The following is a 25,471-nucleotide window of genomic DNA, read 5'->3' as shown; positions in this document are numbered from 1 at the left end:
ACTTATGAACCACATAAGCATATCTAGAGAGCAACATATAGTGTTCAACAATAGACAGGTGTCTAAACTAAATCGTTATGTTTGTTCAAAAGCTCACTCAGAGCTTATGTTGTAGTGTTACTATCCTGCAAAATTAACAGAAAACTTATTTGATGCGATTTGATCGTCTCGAATGCATGTAAAAGAGAGGCGAAAGATACCAGAGGGATATTTTGGCATATTGGTGCTTCTCGGAAAATCACAAGGTGTAAGGCCAAAGACTGGTTGACTTAGAGTTGCTTGTTGATTTGTAAATCCTCCTCTTCCTCCTCATCATCATCCTCATCCTCCTCATCATGCCGGGACATTTTATAGCCGACTATACGGTATGGATGTTTCTCACTGGTGAAGGCCGTACGGTTGCCCATAATTGCTTACATCCACTTTATTTGAACTTTGGTTGATAGTTGTCTCATTTGCAATCATACCTCATCTTATTTTTATAAAGGTCTCTGAAAACTGAATTGCGTAACTGAAGTAAGTATAATACCACTGGTTTCAGTGGATAATATTAGCATTTCTCGCTTGATTGTAATGAAACTTGGACAGCTGTTGTTGAAAAAAAAAAAAAATTCTAGAAATCGCTAAAAGTTATTTTCCGCAGCTAGATTTCTTTAATACTTCTGGTACGGCAAGTTATTGTAATTATGAAGAACCCAAGAAAATAATTTAATATTTGGCGCAATAGTATGCTTGCCAAATGCAAAAAAAATCTTACATGGTTAATCACACGACAGCATTTGCTTAAAAGAAATCAAGTACGACAGAGAAGAAAGTCTGTCTAAAAGTTTTCGTCTTTAATCCGCAATATTTACACCTGTACTTAAACCAATTTGTTCAAATGAAAACATTCTACGAGTATGTTATCAGAAATAATATCAAAAAGTTTGCAATGCGTTCAAAACTGTAAGTATGAAACAAGTATCATGCAGTTCATAATTATATCACTCAATTTAAAAAAAGTGGGGGTATACTGTTTTACCTCTGTCTGGCGTCAGTCAATCCATCCGTCAGTCCGTCCGTTAGTCACATATTACTCAGTCAGGAACTCAATTACAAGGATTTCTGAAATTTGGTTTCAGGGTTTATATAAGTTAGTTATACACTGGGATGCGTTTTCAGATTCATCACTCAACAACTTCATGTTTAACGAAACAATTCAACAGGGGTATCATCAGTAAGCAGTATAGCTTAATTTGTTTTACACGCTTTTGAAGTTTACTGAAATCTCCTACTTAAATCACATATAGAGGCCCCGGTCACTCATCTTTTAAGTGGAAAGAGGTTGGAATTAACTCGGCAAATATGACACAAAAACTATACAGAGTGTCTATTCGTCCGGCTAGCCGGACGAATGGTTAAAAATCTCTATTCGTCCGGCCATCCGTCTGCGGATGCGCAATAAAAGTGTCATGTGACGCGGAAAGTGTCCCGGATGAGGTGTCGGATAACACACGCGGTGTCGGATAACACACGAGCGTATGCTATGGACTTTTTGAGAATTGGAGATCGTGATTTATATTTAAAGATGTCATAGAGAAAACCAGAGAGAATGTGATTGCTTTAAACCAATGTCTATAGGAGTGATTCCAGAACAATAGCGTGTACATGTCAACTGTGAGGAATAAGCCTGAAATCAAAGTGAAATTGATGATTTACCCTCATTTACCTTATGGAGGCAAAACGCATTCGGAAAAAAATACTATATCAAACTTGCTTGGATGCATAATTTTCAAGTTATACTACAACGGAGATCTATGAACATACTGATATGCCTTGACTGGGAATAAGACACCAAAGTTGGGGTTCCCCCCTTTTTTTCTGTTGTTTCTAATACACATTTTTTTTTCTAAAAAACACAGTCCTACTTTTGGGGACAGGTTACACGTGCCTGCCCTTTTCTCTAATTTCCTATGAATTTAAAATCGCCGAAGAATTTAAATGAAGAATCGTGCATAATCATATGCGGACCTTACTTTAACCAAACTTCACAGAAACAATAAATTCATGATCTTTTGGAATCATAGATGAAGCCAATAATGATTGGCCCGACTATTTACCTTACAGAAAATTCATAGGCAGAACATCAAAAGAGAGAATCATCACCCCCTACCCAAATTCCTTTAGAATATTAGAATAAAAAAATCTGAATCAAATGTATAGTTTTTTTGTTTTTTTTTTATTAGAATGAGTTCTTTTTCATAAAACGATGTTAGACAATAGAATTATTTTAAAACAACTCGCGCTTTCTTTAAATCTTCAAAACATGATGCTATATCTTTATCATTATATTTTTGGCCGGACAAATAGCGAAAAACCGTAAAAATGCTATTTGTCCGGCTTGCCGGATGAATAGACATTTTTGACTATTTGTCCGGCTAGCCGGACGAATAGCCACTGCCAAAACTATAATAATCCTAAAATTCGGTTCTTTGGCCAGGTTGTTGTCTTTTTGATAGATTCCGCATTTCCTTTCTCAACTTTATTAATGATAACTTTATTTGCAAAACAGACAAAAACCAATTTAGGTTATGGCAAATACAAAACAAACATGATCAAACATAATGAAAACTCGACAATATTATAATAGATATATGATAAAAACAGTTATTGTTCTCCTTTCCTCAGTTCTAATGACTCTTTAATAAAAGAAACAACTGCTTTTGCATCATTTGGTGTTGATGGATTTAGTATAATCACGAGTTTATCAGTAAAATTAAGTGTATTAAAATTCACATATTTTTGTATATAATATTTTAGAAAGATTTCTCTTTTATTTTCATTTATTTTATAGTTAAAGAAAAAATGAAATTCATCGTCTAAGATATTACATAGATTTCTATTTTACATTTTCTTTCATTTCGTGGTATTTTGGTATATCGTCCAGTTTCTATTAAGAGACAATGATCGCTTATTCTAAATTTAGTTAACATTAAGGACAAAGTTTTTGAAAGAATTGTGTTTAAAAATGTATTTAATCACTTAATAGCAAACAAGTTATTATACAAATTTCCATCAGGTTTTATTCCAGGTCATTCTACCGTTCACCAGCTAATAGAAATTTACTATAGGATATGCATGTCACTTGATGATCGCTGTATAACACCTCTTATATTGTGTGATATCTCGAAAGCTTTTGATAGGGTATGGCATAGTGGCCTCTTAATAAAACTAAAAGCGTATGGTATTGATGGAAATCTGTATAAATGGTTTGAAAGTTATATTTCAAATAGAAAACATAGCGTTTTTGTTTCAAATGCCTATTCGCCTTTTGATAATACTAATGCAGGAGTTCCGCAAGGCTCTGTATTAGGTCCCCTACTATTTCTTGTTTATGTAAATGACATAGCTGATAATTTAATAAGTCTAACTCGATTGTTTGCTGATGATACATCTCTTTCTTATTCCAGCAATAACCCTTACACTATAGAGGATGTCTTAAACAGCGATTTAGAACAAATTTCAGTATGGTCTAAAGATTGTCTTATTAACTTTAACCCTAATAAGACAAAGGCTATGATATTCTCCTGCCATACTTCCCCAGATGATATTGAAATAGAATTTCAAAACCAATTAATAGATTTTGTCTCCTGTCATAAACACTTAGGGATTACTTTTGATTCCAATGGTAAATTCCATACACATATAGAAAATATTTTAAAGTGTGCAAGCACAAGATTAAATGTTCTTAAAAAATTGAAATATGTATTGAATAGAAATTATCTTGCTCGTATATATTTAACTTTTATAAGACCCGTTATGGAATATGCATGTGAGTTATGGGATGGTTGAACTCAACAAGAAGCCGACAATTTAGAACATGTTCAGTTAGAAGCAGGGAGGTTAGTAACTGGGTTGCCCGTGTTTGCTAGTCGGGAAGCTATATATTTTGAAACTGGCTGGCAATTGGTTGTGGACAGAAGAAAATCCAGAAAGCTCAATATGTTCTATTCTTTACATAATGGGACTGCCCCTGATTATCTCTGTGATTTAATGCCCCTGCTTGTTGGTCAAGTATCTAACTACGATTTGCGAAACAGTAATAATTATGTACTACCCGGTTATAGACTAGAAATAACTAGAAAATCCTTTTTCCCATCTACCACTATTGAATGGAATAGTCTTACCCCCGACACACGTACGTCCAAAAATATAAATATTTTTAAACGAAAGATGAAGTCCAAATTGATACAGCCACCTTCCTATTTTAGTTGTGGGGATAGAAAACTTAATATCATTCATACACGTTTGAGAAATATACATGTGCAGTTCTTTAAATTCAGATTTACATCGTGTTAATATTAAACCAAGTCCCGCATGCAGCTGTGGCCACCCTGTTGAGGATAGTATACACTATTTTGTAGAGTGCGCTTTTCACAACGAAGCAAGAAAAATACTGTTTTCAAAATTAGAAAGTTATGCTATATCCATTGAGCTTCTTTTAGCTGGTGACGGTGACCTTTCTTTTCAGCAAAACAAAGACATTTTTGAGTCCGTACAATCTTATATCAGAATAACACAAAGATTTAAAACAATCAATTAACATTCTAAATTTCTACTTTACAACCTTTCACTCCAGTCCAGTTGTTTCATTATTATTCCTTATTATATTGTATTGTATTTTTTTTTCTTTTTATTTCTAATTTTTGTTTGAAGTATGTATTACATGCATTACTACTATGTTTTTTTCCCGCCATTATCTAATGTACTTTGTGTTTATATTTATATTGGGAGAGTTCGTCTCTAATGTTGTTATAACTTGTGTACAATCCCTTTTGCTACTTTTGCAAATAAAATATGTTTAAACTAAAACAAATTTGATTTCAATTTTTGTTTTAGTAGTTACATTTTCTAAAAGTAAACAAAATGTATCATTTTCTGCTTCCTTTCGAAAACAAATTCCTTTATTCTTAAATGGCCTGTGTGGTAGGCCCTGATGAATCAAACAAACAAAGAAAGAAGAAAACTCATCAGTCATTAATAGAAAATAAAAGATGCTAGACTGGCTTGAGCTCATTCGAAAAATGATCAACAATATTGAGTGCATGTATACACGAGATTGTTTAAGCTGGTTGATCACTGTTACAATGTTGTCAAATATATGTATACTATTTAGTGGTCACAGTTCAATTTCTTTTTGTATTCATTTTCAATGAGATGCGGGATATTGTTTGACTTAAATAGAGTTGTTAACTTTGTTGAAATAAATATGCAACTCCAGTACTAAATGTTATACAACGACGAGCAGACAATTTTTAAATTGATGTTTGTGAATTAATGATCAGAAGTTACTGACTGTATCAGCCGTCGTGTAAATCTCTAAAATCACGGATAGATCAGGTTAACAATCCGATTAAACACTTTTTATGGTATTTTTTAACGCCATGTAAAATCAGAAACAGAAACAAAGGCAATTTTGCAATGTTGCGTTAATTTTCAAGAAAAATAATGCTGGATATCATACAATGATCTTTAAACATGTGGCAAGGACTAATTGAGGCAGCACAAGCTGAAAAAAAACATACAATTAGATCACATTAAATAATCTTGTTGTTCTTTATATTTTTTTCATTCTTGAAATGTCATACTTTACATTGAAGATAATAATGTATAAATAACTTTAACGTTTGAATGTGGCCAAAATAACTAGAGACTGTCGTGTTGTTGTTTGTTTTTTTTTAACATATAAACCAATTTGAACAGGATGAAATAATAAGGCACATACTCTCTATATATAAGCGTGAACTATCCAAAGAAGGCAAAGATATGTATTTATTGGGTAAATTAAATTAAAAAGGCGTAGATAAATCCCGTTCTAGATACGGAGAGCGAAAGCGAACAAAATTTTACATATACTTTTGACGACAAATAAGTTTGTCGAGACGTATTTCTGTTACCTATAGGCTATAGTATTGGAGAGTCCTGTTTAAAATATTTGATTAAACACATCAACAGTAATAAAAATACCAAGAAAATATAAAAAAAATTAATAGACCTCCGAATAATACAGTTTCATTTGAGGGGATTTCAAATATGGTACAGTACTAAAACAAAATATGCTAGTCTGCATGGTTTACCACAAACAATCCCTCCTAACGGACATGACTCTGGACCTCAAATTGTGTTATTTTCTTGTTAATGAAAACAGTCGGGTTTGGACACATATGTATCAGCATTTCAGACAAATGGAACTGGGTGTATATATATAAGATGATGTGGTATGAGTGCCAATGAAACAACTCTCCACCCAAGTCACAATTTAAAAAAGGTCTTCAACACGGAGCCTCATACCACATCTTCCTATATCTATTAGGTGTTTTTTGTCGCTTGATTGCTGTCTTATTGACGTATAACACACATCTTCTACAGTTTTAGTTCCGTTTGATGTACTTTTAAATCGTTAAATGAATTTACCAAGAGGAAGATTAACCGAGAAGAGATGTACATAAATTTATTGTGCATTTAGTAAACAAAACAAACAAAAAACGTTTAACTTTTCAATCTTTAACTCCCCCTCTCCATATTGTTCATCTTTATTCATTCTGAAGACATGTCCCATCTAAACAAAGTCTGATTGATTTCCAACTTACTAATAAACCCATATGCCTTTGAAAATCCTGCATCCGCCCCACGAGATATTAGATAAGATTGAGAATGGAAATAGGGAATATCAGTGTCAAAGAGACAACAACCCGACCAAAGAGCAGACAACAGCCGAAGGCAACCAATGGGTCTTCAACGCAGCGAGAAAATCCCGCACCCGGAGGTAGTCCTCGGCTAGCCCCTAAATACAATTGTGTTCTAGTTCAGTAAAAATGGATGTCACACTAAACTCCAAAACATATAAATGAACTAAAATTTAAAAAAAAAACCATACAAGACTAACAAAGGCCAGATGCTCCTGACTTGAGACAGGCTCAACTGAAAATGCGGCGGGGTTAGACATGTTTTGTGAGATCTCAACCCTACCCCTATACAGCAAATGTAGAATAAAGAAACACATAGCAATTCGCACAGTAAAACTCAGTTTAAAAGAAGTCCGAATCAGATATCAGAATAGGCAACAAAAGAAACCAAGCAAAATGACAACATGTGATACATAAATTAACAAAGGACTGACATGCCAGCTGCAGACCTCAATTAAACTGATTGAAAGATTATGTCTGCATCATATGAAAATCAAGTAAAATCCCTCCCGTTAGGGGTTTAGTATCATACCATCATAAAATAAATGAGAAGAACATAACCCGTATCACTGGTATCAGACCAACAACTGTTTATAGAATAAATGTGTTTATTTCCGAGGCAAAGACATATGAGTGAATCAATATTAACACCAACATATGCAATCCTTAATCACCTGTCAACAGTATCGTAACTATATCCTTTCCGAATAAGTCTATTTAAAGGTTTGAAATCAAGTGAGAGGACATTTGCCACATCTCAGCAAAGTCCGCAGTGAATGTCTTTCCAACTCGTCCAGAAAGCGATCTTTTCATTGGTGAACAAAACTATTAACAAATTGAATTAAGGATATACTAAAATCAATTAAGTGTATACTAAAATCGTTATTTATGACCTTGATTCCGCGCCAATATTTCTATATATGCTGAATATTTCAGTATATGCTAAATTGATTTTAGGGTATCCTAAAATGATTTTAGTATATACTAAAATCATTTTAGTATATACTGAATTGACTTTAGGATACTCTAAAATGATTTTAGCATATACTAAAATCATTTTAGGATACCCTAAAATCAATTTAGGGTATGCTAAAATGTAATTTAGTATATACTGAAATCATTTTAGGATATACTGAAATCATTTTAGGATATACTGAAAACATTTTAGGATATATACTAAAATCGATATTTATGACCCTGATTCCGCGCCATAAATTTTACTTAAATTAAAATATAACATTCATAAAATTATGATATAATCGTCACAAAAAGTGACCTGGTGGAACGATACGAAATTGAACTTTGACTTAACAAACATGTATGTTTCGTCGTCTGCTCATCATACAAACAGGGTATCAGTCGAATTGATTGTAATGCGGATATAAATAACTTTTGCATAGATCAACAACACTTTTTATATACGGGACGCGTATAACTATATTGTCCTTGTATTGATTTACAAGAATATTTGAACCAAAGTACTAATTTGTTTACAAATGGAGATAATTATCGCATGTGAAGAAAGAGATTGAAAGGTGAGTGTTTCTTTTTTTTTTCAAGATAGAAATAAAATAGTTCCCTGTAGATTCAATCAATCGGTCGATCGATCTCGCTGTTTGTTTGGTTCCTACACATGGTAACTCACTAATCGTTCTTGTGTTTTATTTAAAGATATATATCTATTAATATCAGATGTATATCAGTTAATATATCAGTCGAAAGGTTTGCAAATCAATAGACCTTCTGTTATGTCTTTGTTTGTAAACCATGGGTTTGAATGACATTTAGGGGCATTTTATAGCTTAATGAACGATATGGCTTTTCCTCATTGTTGAAAGCCGTACCAGCTTCTATTATATGTCTATTGCCATTGGACTCTGAGTTGCCTCATTGACAATCATAAATCTTATTTTTGTATTGTTTATTAATTAGAACAGTATCCAAACTCGGTTGCACTTAATAAATATGATTTACTCGGCCTTCCTCAATTAATTACACTAAAGTTTTTCTACGCCCAACTACAATTCGACACATCTTTTAGATATTTTTTTTATTCGAATTTGCGTTAACCAGCCATCTGCCTTTATTATATATATAGAATCAATGAAGAGTCTTAGTCCTTTAAGATGCAACCAGTTCTTTGATCAGTATTTCGGTAAATGCCTGAAAATATAGAGATCATTACGGTTTTTTTTTATTAGAATAAGGAATATATCTCCCTCATGCAAAGCTCGAACTCCTTGTCCAGCACTGAGCTTTACTATATGTTTTGTCCTTTTTGGTTTTCTCCTTGCCCGGTTTTACTTTTTTGTCATATAAGAATTTATCAGTTCTTCATTTTTTTAATAAATTTTGGATTTTCAAATATAAGCATCACTATAGAGAAATTTGCTGTCGAACTGGACATCTTGTATTGTTAAATTTCCGGGTACTGCATGCTAGTGTATTATGTAGACGATACACGCGTCCGGTGGCAAGGACTTTGGCATTTATTCCATTTATTATCACAGATGACAGATAAAAATTCTCCCGTAGGGGATCAAATCTTCATTCTTTGCTGCTGCTGCTTAAAACTTATACGACATAGTGAGTATATGAATGCGTTGATCAATATTTTTATGACGAATTCCTTCCAAATATGCATTAGTTTGATATCGAACATCGTTGGTTGAATCTAGATGTAGGTAAGTACTGTGACTTTACTTGGGGGTTAAAATATATCACGCAACAACATGATTGGAAGGTACTTTTTGCATGTGACTTATTTGTCTTTGTAGATTGTGATTACAGACAGACGATGGATGTTGTATTGAGCTACGCTGATGAATATGTCCTTACCCCATATGTGTATTCCACGTCATGGCCAGAGGACAACCCTTTACGACAAATTTTGAGTTTATTCCTGTTGACAAATATTGGTGGATATGTGCTGTACTTTATTGCTGCTACCTTAAGTTACTGGTTTCTGTTTGATAAAAGACTGCTCAGGCATCCACTTATACTAAAGGTATATGCACTTTTAACCGTGATTGTCCGAAATTTTAAAGTCTTTGCACATGTTCGGATGATAATTATATCACATATAAATTGAAATACTAACCAGCCAGAGGCGGATTTAGCGGGGCGGGGGGCCCGCCCCCTTTTAAGGCAGCCAGTGGGCCCCTACTTATGAAAATTTCTAGATCCGCCACTGCCAACAACAATTTGTGTATTTTTTTTTCATAATTACACTGAAAAATGTTATCTTCTTGTATGTTTCATGTGACATTTAGAGATATTGACATCGCTTTATTGGTTTACGCAAAAATAAAGTTTTACAACAGATGTTTCCCTAGATAAAATCGTTGCAGATTTTTAAGTGTGTGTGTGTGGGGGGGGGGGGGGGGGGGGGGGGTTCTCCGCGTCCTGGACATTTAAGTTGACGGTATGCACTCAAGGCATAAGGTTGGTTGGTTCATTCAGGCAATATTTGTTGTGCCTTTTAGTGGCGGATCCAGAAGGGAGTGGGGTCCGGAGGATGGAACTCCCCTTTTTGGACGATCAATAAATTTGAATAAGGACATATGGTTGGAACCCCCCTTTTTATCCTCGGTTGGGTACCCCCTTTTGAAAATGGTTGGATCCGCCCCTGCCTTCGGAATACATTGAACATGTTTACAAATACTAATACGTGAATAGTCATGCAAGTCACATTGACTTTAATCTTTCAATGACTTAATTTTAGATTTCGCTGACCGGTACATGACGAATTGGCAGATTATATATGACATGAGAAATCAATTTCACACGTTAAAATTTTCACCGCTAAAAATTGCATCTACGAGGACTCCAAGAATTTAGTGCACACACTGTGACAATTTATTATAACGATGAAACAATTTTTTAAACTACATATTTTATATAATTTGAACGCCAGGGAAGTTGAAAAAAATGACGACTCTGGTTTTCGAGTTAAATACGTTAATAAGTAAACTACATAGTTCAGTGTGATATAATAAATCTTAAATCAAATCTGATATAACGATTTAGCAAAACAGTTTATATAATACCAAAAGTAACATGTTCAAACTGGGCAAATATTTCTTTAAATCGAGTGACAAATACAATTAACGGTTATAGAAAACGTATTACATAGATAATACATGTATTAGATAAGATATATCTAATTAAAATAGATATAAGAAATATATCAAGATAATTAAAATGGAATGTCGCTAGATGAAAAATTGACATATGAATAAATATAGCTAAGTCGTACTGAACTTGAAGTAAAACTCAAAAACAAATCCCGAAACCCCCCTCCTAACAAAAAATTATCTGTTTCTTATTTTACTACGGCATGTATATGTAACAATGAGAAGTCAACTATACAGACATTATATAGTCTAGTGCACCGTGAATGTTCGCTCAAATGTTTTCTTTAATCTTTGGAGCAACTTCGTGTTATTATATTAAACTTGTAATGCATTACTTTTAACTGCTTTCTTGGCCATTAAATAATTTCAAAATGTTTTGATAATCCAACTTAAAAAGTACTTACTTAGTAAATAGGTCTGTAGTTGAGAGTGTTCCATTTTGTTTTATATTAGAAAAGCATTGACAAATTTTGGTCTCGAATTCGGAAATAAAATTGTTTATTCTCTTATAATCATGTTTTTTAATCTTTCAGAACCAAATCCGCCGAGAGATTATTTACACGTGTAAATCGATTCCCGTAATGAGTGCACCTACAATCAGTATCTTTTTCCTAGAAGTTAGAGGTTATGGCAAGCTGTATGATAATGTTGGAGACACCAGATTGGGTTGGTATTATTTCTTATGATTTCACTAGCTACCAAGATTTTACTATTATTGGTAGTCACTTTTAATGCTTATGTATGCAAGACTTCTTTTTAGTTATTTGTAATTTGATGTTAAAATTGTGCTACAATTCGATTAATCAGTGTACAAGAATGATTTGCCAATTGTTGAAGGCCGTACAGTGGCATATGATTGTTGATTTATGTACCATTTGGTTTCTTGTGGCGATTAGTCTCATAAGTAATCATACCACATCTTCTTTTTTATATCATACTCATAGGAATATCATAATTTATGAATAAATTTGTTCGTTCTCTTTTCAGGTTGGTTTGGGATTATCCTCAGTGTTGCAACTTTTATACTGTTCACAGACATGTGTATATACTGGATACACAGAGGGCTGCATCACAAACAGGTCTACAAATATATTCATAAAGCTCACCACACATGGAAAGTTCCAACACCATTTGCAAGTCACGCTTTTCATCCTGTGGACGGATTTCTACAAAGTTGTCCATATCATATATACCCATTTCTGTTTCCACTGCATAAGTTTACATATCTTGGACTATTTGTTTTTGTGAACTTTTGGACAGTATCAATACATGATGGATATTATCGAGTTCCAGACACTTTTAAGCCGATCGTCAATGGTTCTGCACACCATACAGATCATCATCTATTTTATAATTTCAATTATGGACAATTTTTTACATTGTGGGACAGAATCGGAAAGACCTTTAGAAATCCAAGTGCATTTGAAGGAAATGGTCCAATGGTTGAGGCCTTAAAGGCGATTGATTTGACTGACGAAAACAAAAACACTACGAAAAACAAGGCTGATTGATAAAATCTATATACAGAAGTGATTATCACACTTTTTATTTCAGTGTACTACCTAAACCGATATTAGTGTATAGTGTCGCATATAGACAGTTGTCAGAAGAAGAAAAATATCATGATTAACGAAATTATTTATAAAAATGTCCTTGTGTAATAGAAAAGAATTTACGTAATAATTTCTATGTGTATAATAAAGAGCTAATTTATATTTTCGTGATTATGAACGTTCAATTTAAAAATACTCTGCCTTTCAGTCAGTTGTTTTGTCATATTAAAGTTATTATTGTTATTATTTTTTTCGTGATTTTATTTTGTGTAATGTTGTGATTCATTTATAACTTTTTGAAAGATTTGCACGTATAAAAGAGCATTTCTGCCCTGTAAAAAGTGTGTTAAGTATTTGTCTGTGTAACGAAATTCGGCTATAAACGGTCCCGAAAAAGACAAATGTAAAACAATTCAAACGAGAAAACTAAATGTCTGATGTATGTTCAATACAAAGTACGATATACAAAAGTAAGGAGCCTGTAATTCAGTGGTTGTTGTTTGTTACTGTATATCATATTTTTTATTTCGTTCTGTATTTTAAATATATCAGACAGTTAGTTTTCTCGTTAAATTGATTTACAGTTGTCTTTTCGGGACCGGAATAAGCATTGTGTGTGTTCATAACATTTAGTTGAGACAAACATGAGTTAGAGAACAGAAATGAAAAATTCAGCAATTTTACTATGTGTCACCACACCAGACGATGTAATCACAGTCAGATACTGTGGAAGAAATGAAAGATAGGGAAAGAAGGCAAACAACAACTCAATCTTCTTCAATGTTACTGAGCCTTAAACTAATATTAAAACAGAAAAGTCAACACAAGATATCGAAAGTAAAACAAATATCGGTAAAAAGTATTGACGTTGAAATAGAAAACGGTAACATCAACGTTCTCAGATTGGGTAAGAACCCCAAAGAAGAAAATAAACACATACCATCAGCTGGTAAGGTAAAATTTCAGTTCTGTGTTACACCCCAGGGTACCGCAATTTTTTTTGTATAAATCTAAAGAGTAATGTCTGAAGAATATTTTTAGAGGTGTTAGACTTTTGAAAAAGTGTCCAAAAGGGGTCTTATTTAAGAGTATATCAAACATTTTGTTTAACACATATATACAGAAAAAAGAAAAAATAACCAAGTAAGTATTAGGTACTATTTCTCTTATTAAATTGAACAAATCATATCTTATTAATACGGAGGCTAATTTTTATTTAATTTTTAAATCGTATAGGACCAAGAAAAAAAGGGGGAGGATAATATCCAAAATTCATGATTTTGAATGAAACAAAGCATACATACTAGTTTTCTTGATAAAAAAGCGATATTTTTTACATTGAAACATAGAGTATCAAGAAACCAAAGGAGGTTGAACAAAATTCAAAGGTAAGAAAGGGGAAAAAAACATGGAATCAATGACAAACACAAACATAAGCAATGTACACCACAGTCATTAAAGAACACACATAGTACTAAAAAATAAAAGAACTGTCAGGGTTTCAAGATCTATATTAAAGTTCTTTTAACAACAGAGTTACCACATTTTAAGGTCATTAAAAAGGTCAATTCATAGAATCTTCATAGAATCATCTTCATTTTCGTCCACGCCATCTACCGATTTATCACCACCATTATCTTCATCATCTTCGTCGTCATCGTCAGCCATATCAACGATTTGATTATTTTTGTTGCTACAAGCATTCGTACATTTGCAGCCATCTGTACGGGATAAACCTTGTCAAACACATGAACATCTTTTGGTGGCATAACCAGCTTTACATGAACAGCTTAGCAGTTTCAATAAAGCATCTAACGCTGGCGGTTGGTCTAGTCAATTGATGCTGATCAAATCGTTCTTAACAATCCAACCATGGTTGTTTGGCGATGGAACAGTGTTATGTTGAAGAGCAGATTTCCAAATCTTTGCCTGAAAATTGGCTCGTTTGATGTCCTTTAACATTGCATCTTTTGTTGGGGGCAGTAGATGACAATGAATGTTTTTTGCATTGCAAAAAATTCTGAATCTTAAATCATTGATGTTATTATTCTCGTAGCCATATATAGCACACAATAACCTCTCGAGTGTTTTTGACAGTTCTTCGCCTACCTCTTCAAAAGTTTCACCAAGACGGGATAGACCTTCTGAAAACTCCACAAAACGTGTTAAACGCCGAATGCTTTGCTTTTTTCCTTTACAAGACAAAGCACTAACTGAATCACAACCAGTAAAGGCGTGAAATCCTGGCAGTGCTCTACAAACATTCTCCCCCAATTTTGTGCACATTGATTGCACATTTAATCATTTGCATTTGGAAGACGGAACTGTCAGAAGAATAATATTTGAACTGATGCAATTCTGAAAATAGCAGGCCAATACCTCCACATCAGTGTCAGGAGATTTTATTAGAATGGAATCGTAACCTTTGTCAGCTGCGTGTTTTTCATGAAGAAACATTTTTGTGTCGGCTTCTTCCTGTTTGCTTAGAAGCTCAGTGCATTTTACACTTGTCACTGTTTCGTTTTCTAAAGAAATTTTGTGGAAACTTCCATGTGATACAAATAAATAAATTCCTTCAAGTGTAAATCTATAGGATTGTTTACTCCATTTCGACAGAAAGAATTCAACAAGAGCAACTTTGTTTCTACCAACTGACAAAAATTTCTTCCATTGCCGAGGACACGATTGTGATGGTCTCGAAATTATTGTAATGATTTGCCCTCCCAAGGTCCTGCGATCCCGTTCTAATTATTTTATGGATATTGTGGGATACGGATCAGTGACAAAATCAATGCGGGGAGCTCTTTTTGAAACTGAAAGGATGGTTTTAAAAACAACATTTGCCAAATCAGAAAAAGTACTTGGTATCCTTGTGATGGATTGAATAACTGCCGTACCATCATGATTTCCTCAGGAATCGCTTGCATTTGTTCAACGTCCTTTTCTTAAGGACCACCTAGGACAGATTTATTTGTCTTTACAGCTGTATCATCAACGTTTGTAAGAGACCAATTCAAACTGGAGTACCTCTTGCATATCCAACTGTTTTGTCTGGGCTATGACAAGCAGGCTACCAAAAATATCTGTATCTGCTTTCAATGTGATGTTGTTCTTATCAGCCATTAACTGTTAACCTTTTATTTGCTATGTTGAAAATGTAAGCAATGATTGTCTTCTGATTGGTTGGAAGATATTGGTTGACTTTTGAATAAGCCGTTCAGTAATGAAATTTTCTAATGCCGATTTTCCTTTTCCATACGCGTTTGGAAGGTCGCACATTAATTCCGAAGAAGCAAGAGTACCCGAGGACAACTAGATAACTGCTAATCTGTTTCAAATGGATTTGTCCACCTTTGCAGTGTCTGGACCAAAACGTCAGTTTCATCTCGCTTCATTCGAGTTTTCCCAAGTTCTTTTTGTGCGGATGCGTCAGGGTTAACAATTCCTGTAAAATTTCGACATTTTGGTGACATTGAAGCTCTTTCATGTGCATTTAACAACCAACGTTTTACAAAACTTTTATTTAATCTGAAACCAACAATGCCACCTCTTGTTTTTGTATCTCTGTTCAATGTTTGCTCGATTGTTTGGTCAACTGGAGATCTAGAAAATCAATGAGAGCTTCTATGAACACAAAAACAACCAGATGAAAGATATTCATGCGCATCAGGATGGATGTTTGGCAGCTTTTGCATATGAAGCAAATAGACTGACATGTATCGGGAATAGTTTTGACGTTCATATGCAAAAAGCTGAATGCAAACAAAGTGACAAAATCATTTGACATTATGTACAAAATTTATAAAACAAGACTAAATTCATTGAAGAGTGAAGCAATATATCCAATTAAGAAGGAAAGAAAAATAATAAAAAAAACACTATCAAATGAGGAACAATGTATACATTACGAAAAGCAAATAAATAGTAACAAGATGGTATGTCAAATCGACATAATTTTGTGCCAAAGAAAGTAAAAAGTCTGAACAAATTTCCTAACTGACTTTTTGACCTTCGTTCAAAGCAATGTTTGTCGATTGAATGGCTTAACAATCTTAACTCAATCACCACAAAATGTAAACTAGCACACCTTTATTGAGTTCGATAGAGTGCACCCTTTCAGAACGCAAAAAAAAACCTTCAATTTCATTTGTCATTTTTTCATAAATATTTTGTTTTACATTTACTTTATAAAATAATTTGTCTCACAAAAACAACATAATCGACTATTTAATGTTTGTTTTCAGTTGCAAATTGATAAGGTTAACGTGCTTATGTGTGCACTTAGGTATGAATATACTTTCGACTGAATCGAAGACGGTAATGTGATGATTTCCGGTATTTTACGTACACATGTTTTGTTGAATAATTCATATTTTAGACGACATATAAATACTGCAAATAGTTTAAACATTGCATACTGGTCAATTCTAAAGTTTAATTCACAAATACGGATAATTAAATAACAAATTTCTTTACCCAAAAAATCGGATTGTTTGTAATGTAAATAAACATTGTTTTTAAAACAAAAAATCTTCAGTGTTACATTAAATATGATAGTTTTATATATGGTTTAGTTGTTTACACCTATACTTTAATTTTTTTTAATCGCTTTATATTAAATTTTTTGTATAAAAATTACTTAGTCGTGATAGCTAAATGAGTGGACCATTGAAAGGGACGTTTTTAAACCTCTTTTGGACACTTTTTTTTAGTCTAACACCTTGTATTTTATCAATAAGATAATGAAGTTGAGTTCTATCAAAACAAATTTCGGTACCCTGGGGTGTAACACAAACTCCTTACCTAGAGCGCTTTTGAAAACTAACTGATGAACTAATAGACCATTATTAGTTATATTTAACAGTGACACGCTCAGACGTGAAGTGTTTTAAAAACTTCCGGTAAAGTTAGAGCTGAATCAGAATCTCGAGGCCATGACAACAATAACATTGGCATCAGCCATGACATGACCCCAAAGGATTTGATTAATTGATTTTTGGTCTTTTACAGCCACTTTTAAGCACCGCATTTAGGCTATTTCGTGGCGGCCAGTTTTTACTGGTGAAGGAAACCGGAGAAAACAACCGACCTTCGATAGGAAAACTGACAATCCTAGTCAATTGAGATTGGAGTCGAGTGCACCCGCACGAGTGGGGTTCGAACTCACAACCTCAGTGTTGACTGGCTAGTGATTACAGTAGTAACTACTTAGACCACTCGGCCACTGAGGCCCCGACACCAAAGGAAAGGGAAGAGCTAAATCAACTGAAAGAAAAGGCAAATAAAAAGGAGAAAATTTACAGGGGAAATTCAGGTTCATGTTAAGAGGCCCACTATGGGCAATGTACATAAAGAAGCTGAGTCCAGAGTAAATTATTATAAACACCATGTAAATAGTTTTAACCGTTCAAAGCATCATTGCGTTCGTTAAATTTATTTACCCTCTTGACTGTTTTTACAAATACTTTGAACAACATCCCTAAAATAATATGTATAACAAAAGTAAAACCCAAAAACTTTAAATGCAACATTCTGAATTGTGTGAAATGTACACTGTACATGTCAGTAATAACACTGGGAGCGGAGTAAGTCTTTATATACACGAATCTTTAGAAGCGACTCAGGTAGACTTTGAAACAGATTATGTCAGAGGAATCGGTAAAGGTTCATATCAGACTAGTAAGTGGAGACAAATTACTCATAGGATGTATCTATCGAAGCCCTAATGGACAGGATAACAATGCTGAGTCACTAAGGAAGTTATTTAAAGATATGGTATCCAGATACTATAGCCATATCTTACTGATGGGAGACTTTAATTATGACAAGATAAAATTGGGATACATTGAGCATGTCAACAAATTAACATTCAAAACAATATACATTCATTGAATGTCTTCGAGATTTCTTTTTATACCAACATGTACTGAAAATAGCACGAGGACGAATAAATCAAGATACACATATACTATTCTTGACAAACGAAGAAGGTATGATTCCTGATTTTGAATATTTTTAGTACGTTGGGAAAGAGCAACCACTCAGTTTTTATCAAATTCAGCTGTTACGTTGAATAAACAAAGTCAGAAATGACCAAGGTCTACTATGGTCAAGCAGACTTGGATTGACTTAAGGCAGATCATCTGAACATGAATATAGACTGAAACACCATACCGAAAGGAAAATCTACAATCAATGAACAATCGATATTTTTTAAAGACTACTAGTAATTGAATTGAAAAATAAACATGTACTACATAAGAAGAAAGGACAATCAGGCAAGAAAAATAAAGCTGAAGGTCTCGACCAAGAAACGTTAAACGCAATTAAGAAAAAGCACAGATGTTGGACATGTTGTAGATCCAGAAACGAGGGTAATATAAGAGCCTTCCCAGAAAGGCAGTCAAGATGAAAGAGAAGGACATTGCCAAGCTAGTTAAAGGTACTCTTAAACAAATTCTGGCGTTACGTAAAATCAAAACCTAAAACAAGAACTAGAGTATCTGAGTATTATGAGTACACAAGATGGTAATGATATACTAACGCCAAACGACAAAGAGCAAGCAGAAACACTTTCAAGTTTCTTTGTCAGCTTCTTTACAAAGGAGGGCAATGGCTTCATTCCAAAACTGAAAAGACATCCTGCCAAGGAAGACATGAAGAATCTAGAAATTTGGCCAAATACTTTATTGGTAAGATTTCATCCAGATAAATGTGAAGTGCTAAGAACAGGGAAACAACATGATACCAACCACAAATACAACCTGTGTAACACCACAACATGTAGAAAAAAAAATAGTCAACGGATTAACCATTGCCACAAACTAAACTTCGAGCAACATATGAATGTAAAGATAAATAAAGCCAACAGTATTATGGGCTTAATCAGAAGTACATTTACCTGCCTCAATTGGGAAATATTCCTACTACTGTTTAAAAAATCTTGAATATACAAACGCTATATGGAGCCCATATAAAGTTAAAAATATAACAGCATTTGAAAGCAACGAAATTGATACCATCACTGAAAGATCTAAAGTATCTAGAACGCTTGAAGAAGCTTAACTTAGTAACACTTAAATACAGACGCTTGAGAGTTGACAAATTAAGACGTCAAATAAACAAGAAAAATAAACTGTACAAAAAGCGAAAAAACAGCAAATACACTGAGAAATATAATAAGATGAATGCTCAGGTACAAAAAGTACAAAAGAAAGCTTACTGGGAATTGTTGAAAAACTAATATGTGATCTTCCCATCAATGAATAAAGGCAACAGTAGTATATTGCTGTTTAAAAGTCATAAATCGATTGAAAGAAAACAAATCCGGGTTACAAACTAAAACTGAGGTTAACCCATCAGCTATAAGAGGAAAACAACGAAACAACAGAAACACTGAAGTGCAACAAAAACCCAAAACGACAAAGAAACAGATATTCCAACACAAAATCAGAGTATACCTAAAAACCTTTTTTCAATGTATCAAGTCAATAAGAACTGACAAATCTGGTAAAGAAAGACGACAACATCATTACAGACGCTACAGAGAAGGCAAATCTTTTAAACGAACAATTTCTATCAGTATTTACCCCAAAAACAAATGACTCAATATCAAACAAGGGATTCCACACACTTCCTCAAATCAGTAAATTACATATAACATCAAAAAGGATTGAAAAATTCATAAAGCCAACGGCCCAGAAAACATCAGTGGCCGCTTACTCAAAGAAATGCAGACACATATCGCACCAATTCTTTGCCAAATTTTCGAAAAATCCTACATCAGTGGAATCACACCTAACAACTAGAAACAGGCTAATGTCGCACCGGCAAATAAAAATGGGAACAAACAAAACATGTCAACTATAGACCAATCGCATTAACCTGTATTTGCTGCAAGACAATGTAGAACATAGTCACGTCACACATTATGAAACATCTTGAATCAAATAACATCTTGTAAGACCTCCAACACGGCTTTCGGCACTCTCGATCTTAAGCTTGCGAAACACAGCATATCTCCTTCATCCGAGAACTTCAATCCACAAACAATTCAAATACAGAAACATATCTTATAATAATGGACTTTGCAAAAGTCTTTGATAAAGTTCCGTATTGTCATTTACTCTACAAATTAAATCATTTTGGTATCTATAGAAACACATTAAATTCGATCTCTGCATTTCTCTCGGACCGTACTCAGACAGTTGTTCTTGAGGGAAGATCATCAAACACAGTCCCAGTCACCTCTGGGGTTATGCAAGGTACTGTCTTAGGTTCAGTCCTATTCTTAGCCTATATTAACGACCTCCCGGCCTACTTTACTCATAGCAAACTAAGATTATTTGCTGATGACAGTATCATATACTGGTACATGCCGGTTAAATCCCAGGGTAACTGCCTCAAACTGCAAGCTGATCTTGATGCAGCTGCGAAACAGGAAGTGGACTTGCTGATGGCCTTCCACTAAGACAAGTGTACTGTTCTCTCTATAACAACTAAACATAAACCTTTACAACCTAACTTCACTCTTCATAATCATATTTTAGAAACTATTACATCTGCTTAGTACCTTGGCATCACATTACAATCTTACCTCAAATGGAACAAATATATAGATGATAATTACTCAAAAGCCAATAAAACACTCGGCTTTCTTGGAAAAAACCTCAAAACATAATAAAATCAAAACATTAAGTACTTGTCCGTCCCATACTCGAGCAATCTTGCTCGGTTTAGGACCCCACACTTCAGAATCTATCTCTAAGAAAGAGATGGTCAAAATGAGAGCTGCTCGGTATGCCTGCAACAGGGATCATAACACTTAACAGTGTATCAAACATGTTCAATACACTCAACTGGCCGCATTTAACACAACGCAGATTACGTGCACGCCTTGTTATGATATGCAAGATTACACATCATCTTGTTGCTATATCATCTAAGACAATTCTTATTCTATCAGACTCAAGAACCAGAAAACATCATTCACACACCTTCAGACATATCTATACATCCAAATAATTGTATAAATTTTCATTTTCCCCATACACTATAACCCAATGGAATCTCCTACCTACTGCAGTTGTTTATTCACAGACAGTCGATTCTTTCAGAGAGCAGCTTACATATGCTGTTATCTCCACCTTCATTTAATTAGCTCATCTCCTGTACATAGTTTTAATCACTACGTCTGTTCTTTGCTCCGTTTTTTGTATCACTTTACTTTCCGCTGTATAGATGATGGTCTCTCACTAAATAATTCTAAATTTGGTGACTATAAGATAAAGGATACAACAGATACAGTTAAGTCTGCCTCATATCTTGATTTACATGTAGAAATTGACAATGAGGGTCGGTTGAAAACAAAACATTACGACAAAAGAGATTATTTCAGCTTCCCAATTGTGAACTTTCCATTTCTATGTAGCAACATTCTAACAGCGCCTGCATACGGAGTATATATCGCCCAATTGATACGATATACCCGCGCTTGTATTTCCTATCATGATTTCCTTGAAAGAGGGTTGCTGCTCACAAGAAAGCTATTAAACTAAGATTTTCAAATGGTGAAGTTGAAACCATCCCTCGTAAATTTTACGGACGCCATCACGAGTTGGTTGACCGTTATGGAATAATCGTTTCACAGATGATATCGGATATGTTTCTTACGTCGTAACTAGACCCCTTCCCTTTTCGTGAATGTTACCTACCGAATTATACTATTTACCGGGTTTATGCGAAACACGACGGGTGTCACATGTGGAGCAGAATCTGCCTACCCATCCGTAGCACCTGAGTTCACCCCAGTTTTTGGTGGGGTTCGTGTTGCTCAGTCTTTAGTTTTCTATGTTGTTTCTTGTGTACTATTATTTGTCTGTTTGTCTTTTTCATTTTTATCCATGGCGTTGTCAGTTTATTTTCAATTTACTAGTTTGACTGTTCCTCTAGGGTCTTTCGTCCCTCTTTTGTATTAACTTGTTCTAACATGCACTAGTTATTAATCATCTTTATCCAGATGAAGAGTGAAAAAATTACAGAAGAAGATGACCCAAGCTTACAAAGTAACATCCGGAATATACCATAAAGCGTTGCCTAAATTGTTAACATACAACACTACTTCTGTAACTGCACAACAGGAAACTGGCTATACAAAGGTGCAACAAAAACATCAGATCAAACTTTTCTACTCAACGAATTGCATCAATATGGAACAGTTTGCCCAGCCGTGTTGTTAACGCACCAACGACTACAGAGTTTCTAGAGACGACTAGACAAATTTTGGATAAGCATTGAGAATCACACATGAAATATATCTAAAGAACAAAAGATGACACAGGAACCTGAACCGAAACAAGTCAGCAAAGAAGTGAAGATCTGAGCATAGTGGAGTGATACAGCATTCAGTTACAGACTATGTAAGTAAAGGAACATAACTCTAGAACGGTAAAAATTACGCAACCAAAATTCAAAAGTGATCTGTGTATTGTGGTACTAGTATGTTTTAAATTTCATACATTTACTTGAGGCAAATAAAATAACTCAAAAGAAAGGAAGATAAATATGCAGCAATTTTTCCATTCAAACTTTATCTGTGCTTTGTGGTAATAAGCATTGTGTTTAAAGATAAAGGAATTTCTCCATTTGTAAAAGGGCATAAATCAAAAACAGTTAAAGTTGTCATCAAAATTCAAACTTGATCTGTGTTTCGTGGTAGTAAGCATGGTGTATAAGTTTCAAAACATTTCGTTGAGACAAACTTAATAGATATAGGAAGATGTGTTGTGAGTGCCAATGAGACAAATTAAGTAAGAGGACGAAACCAAATTTAAATCATAGACAAGGATAAAAAAAAAACTACGCTACAGTGAGGGCATTATAAAGAATAATTAAAACGTGGTCAATCTTAACTTTTTAAACCTTTTGGAGCCAAGACTTTCATCAGGACCTCTGCTCTGCTTGCAACCAATGTGATTTTCCGGCAGTCCCATATTTTTCGTAAAAAGCCAGACATGAATTTATATGGCATATTATTATCGCCACAATGGCTGCTAGGTAAGCACCATCAACATTCAGATCCCCATCATCTTTTTCTGTATTTGATTTCTGCACAGCCTTCTTTCTTTGAACATTGCACAATATTGGTGTTTTCAAATATTATTCATGCCTTTGTAAGAAATCTACTGCACAATGCAGTTACGGGGCGCCGAATGGGACTCTTGTGGTTTTGTCGACAAAATTCAATTTTGTACGGACAAAAGTGAGTTTTGTTCAACAAAAACGAGTTCAGTTTAACAAAATTTGTAGCATACTACAAATTTCAATTTTGTCATACAAAATTATCTTTCGGTGGACAAAAGTTAGTTTTGTCATGACAAAATTCATTTTTGTAACACAGACTTTACTTTTGTTACCTAATTTGAATATTGGGCGACAAAAGTCAATTTTGTATGCAAAACAGGTTTGGTTTGGATTCTGTGAACTAATTTGCATACAAAACTGAGATTTTGTCACAACATTCAATTTTGTGTTTATTTTTGTGTAGACAAAATTGAGTTTTGTTAAATCGTTAGAAATGAAAATTTAACACAAAAGTCAATTTTGTGCCACAAGAGTCAATTTTGTGTCACAAAAGTCAATTTTGTCTTCACAGAATTCACAAAATTGTATTTTGTGTGACAGAAGTCAATTTTGTCATGACAAAAATGACTTTTGTAATGACAAAATTCATTTTTGTCGACAAAATTCATTTTTGTCATGACAAAAGTCATTTTTGTCATGACAAAATTCATTTTTGTGTCACAAAATTCATTTTTGTCATGACAAAATTGACTTCTGTCACACAAAATTCAATTTTGTGTTTATTTTTGTGTGGACAAAATTGACTTTTGTGACACAGAAGTGAATTTTGTAATGACAAAATTCATTTTTGTCGACAAAATTCATTTTTGTCATGACAAAAGTCATTTTTGTAATGACAAAAGTCATTTTTGTTGTGACAAAATTTAATTTTGTGTTTATTTTTGAGTTTTGTTAAACAGAAGTGAAAATTTAACAAAGAAGTCTATTTTGTGTTACAAAACTCAATTTTGTATCACAAAACTCAATTTTGTATCACAAATCTCAATTTTGTATGCAAATGAATTCTCTCATCACGAAGAAGTAAGAAGGCCTCTCATTGGATATAGTAACCGCGGGTCTCGCAGGTTCAAGGATACATCATATGGATTATGCGCTATTCTGCAAAAGACTGAAAAGTAAGTATAGATACCTTATTAAGTATGTATATAGCAAATATAGGACATTTTGTACAATATTGTTTATTCTAATATGACGTCCTTCTTTGGCTAACACTTAGGAGATAACTGTATTGTATTTTAAGCTCCGACGGCATCAATTGGGGATTTGATGGTCGCAAATTAAGTTTATTGGCGACGCGTTAGCGGAGACAGTAAACGGGTATTTGCGACCATCAAATCCCAAATTGATGCCGTCGGAGCTTAAAATACAATATTGTTATCTCCATTCTAATGAAACTGACAGAAAACAACGTTAAAACATGTATTTAAAATCTGTCATATGCCGTCTGCGCTTGCGCGTACGTCCCATAGCATCAATTGTCAATTGATGCCATGTAAGAAAGTGACGTTATCCAATCAAAATAAACGTTACAAACGTTGTTGTATTAGAATGTGTAATGTATATATAAATAGGATACATCCGACGTCAGTTGTTTTATACGAATTTCGCGAAATCGCACATGTTTTCACCGCCCATCTAAACATTTCTGTAAAAAAATTAGTTGCCATTTATTACAAAAAAAAATCTATAATTCTAAGCTTGTTTCTCTTTTTTGAAATCATATGTACCTGAGAATCACCAAATAAGCTGGAGGTGGAGTACATGTATACCACCAATTTATGTATGTTATATAGTTATCAAAATCATTTAAAAATATATTTTCGGTATACTTTTTTTTCTATGGACTCTCATTTAAGTCCCACCCTATTCAACATTTTCATAAATGATCTACCTCAAATTTTTAAACAGGATGACT

At 33.9% G+C, this 25,471-nt stretch overlaps 2 protein-coding genes across 3 annotated transcripts in view; both read left to right on the top strand.

The window, feature by feature from the left end:
• The first annotated feature begins 8,086 nt into the window (after positions 1 to 8,086).
• Positions 8,087 to 12,658, top strand: LOC139524535 (lathosterol oxidase-like). Its single transcript, XM_071319379.1, has 4 exons — positions 8,087 to 8,260; positions 9,503 to 9,732; positions 11,395 to 11,527; positions 11,849 to 12,658. The coding sequence occupies exons 2-4, from the start codon at positions 9,523 to 9,525 to the stop codon at positions 12,370 to 12,372; spliced, it is 867 nt and encodes a 288-aa protein (XP_071175480.1). The 5' UTR covers positions 8,087 to 8,260; positions 9,503 to 9,522; the 3' UTR covers positions 12,373 to 12,658.
• An 11,899-nt stretch (positions 12,659 to 24,557) lies between these two features.
• The window catches only part of LOC139524534 (uncharacterized), a 35,004-nt gene continuing 34,090 nt past the window's right edge, over positions 24,558 to 25,471 (top strand). For both annotated transcript variants that reach the window (XM_071319377.1, XM_071319376.1), the window contains exon 1: positions 24,558 to 24,671. The gene's annotated coding sequence lies outside the window, so the exon portion shown is untranslated. The remainder of the gene's footprint in view (positions 24,672 to 25,471) is intronic.

Source organism: Mytilus edulis, chromosome 5 (genome assembly GCF_963676685.1).
Source record: "Mytilus edulis chromosome 5, xbMytEdul2.2, whole genome shotgun sequence".
Classification (NCBI taxonomy): Eukaryota; Metazoa; Mollusca; class Bivalvia; order Mytilida; family Mytilidae; genus Mytilus; species Mytilus edulis.
This window is presented reverse-complemented; position numbering and strand designations above follow the sequence as displayed.

What these genes read in the sequence shown, in the direction of transcription:
- LOC139524535 (XM_071319379.1), top strand. Translation starts at nt 9,523, where the DNA reads ATGGATGTTGTATTGAGCTACGCTGATGAATATGTCCTTACCCCATAT. An exon ending in GGCATCCACTTATACTAAAG is followed by an intron (nt 9,733 to 11,394) that starts GTATATGCACTT and finishes TTAATCTTTCAG; the next exon opens with AACCAAATCCGCCGAGAGAT. An exon ending in TGTTGGAGACACCAGATTGG is followed by an intron (nt 11,528 to 11,848) that starts GTTGGTATTATT and finishes TTCTCTTTTCAG; the next exon opens with GTTGGTTTGGGATTATCCTC.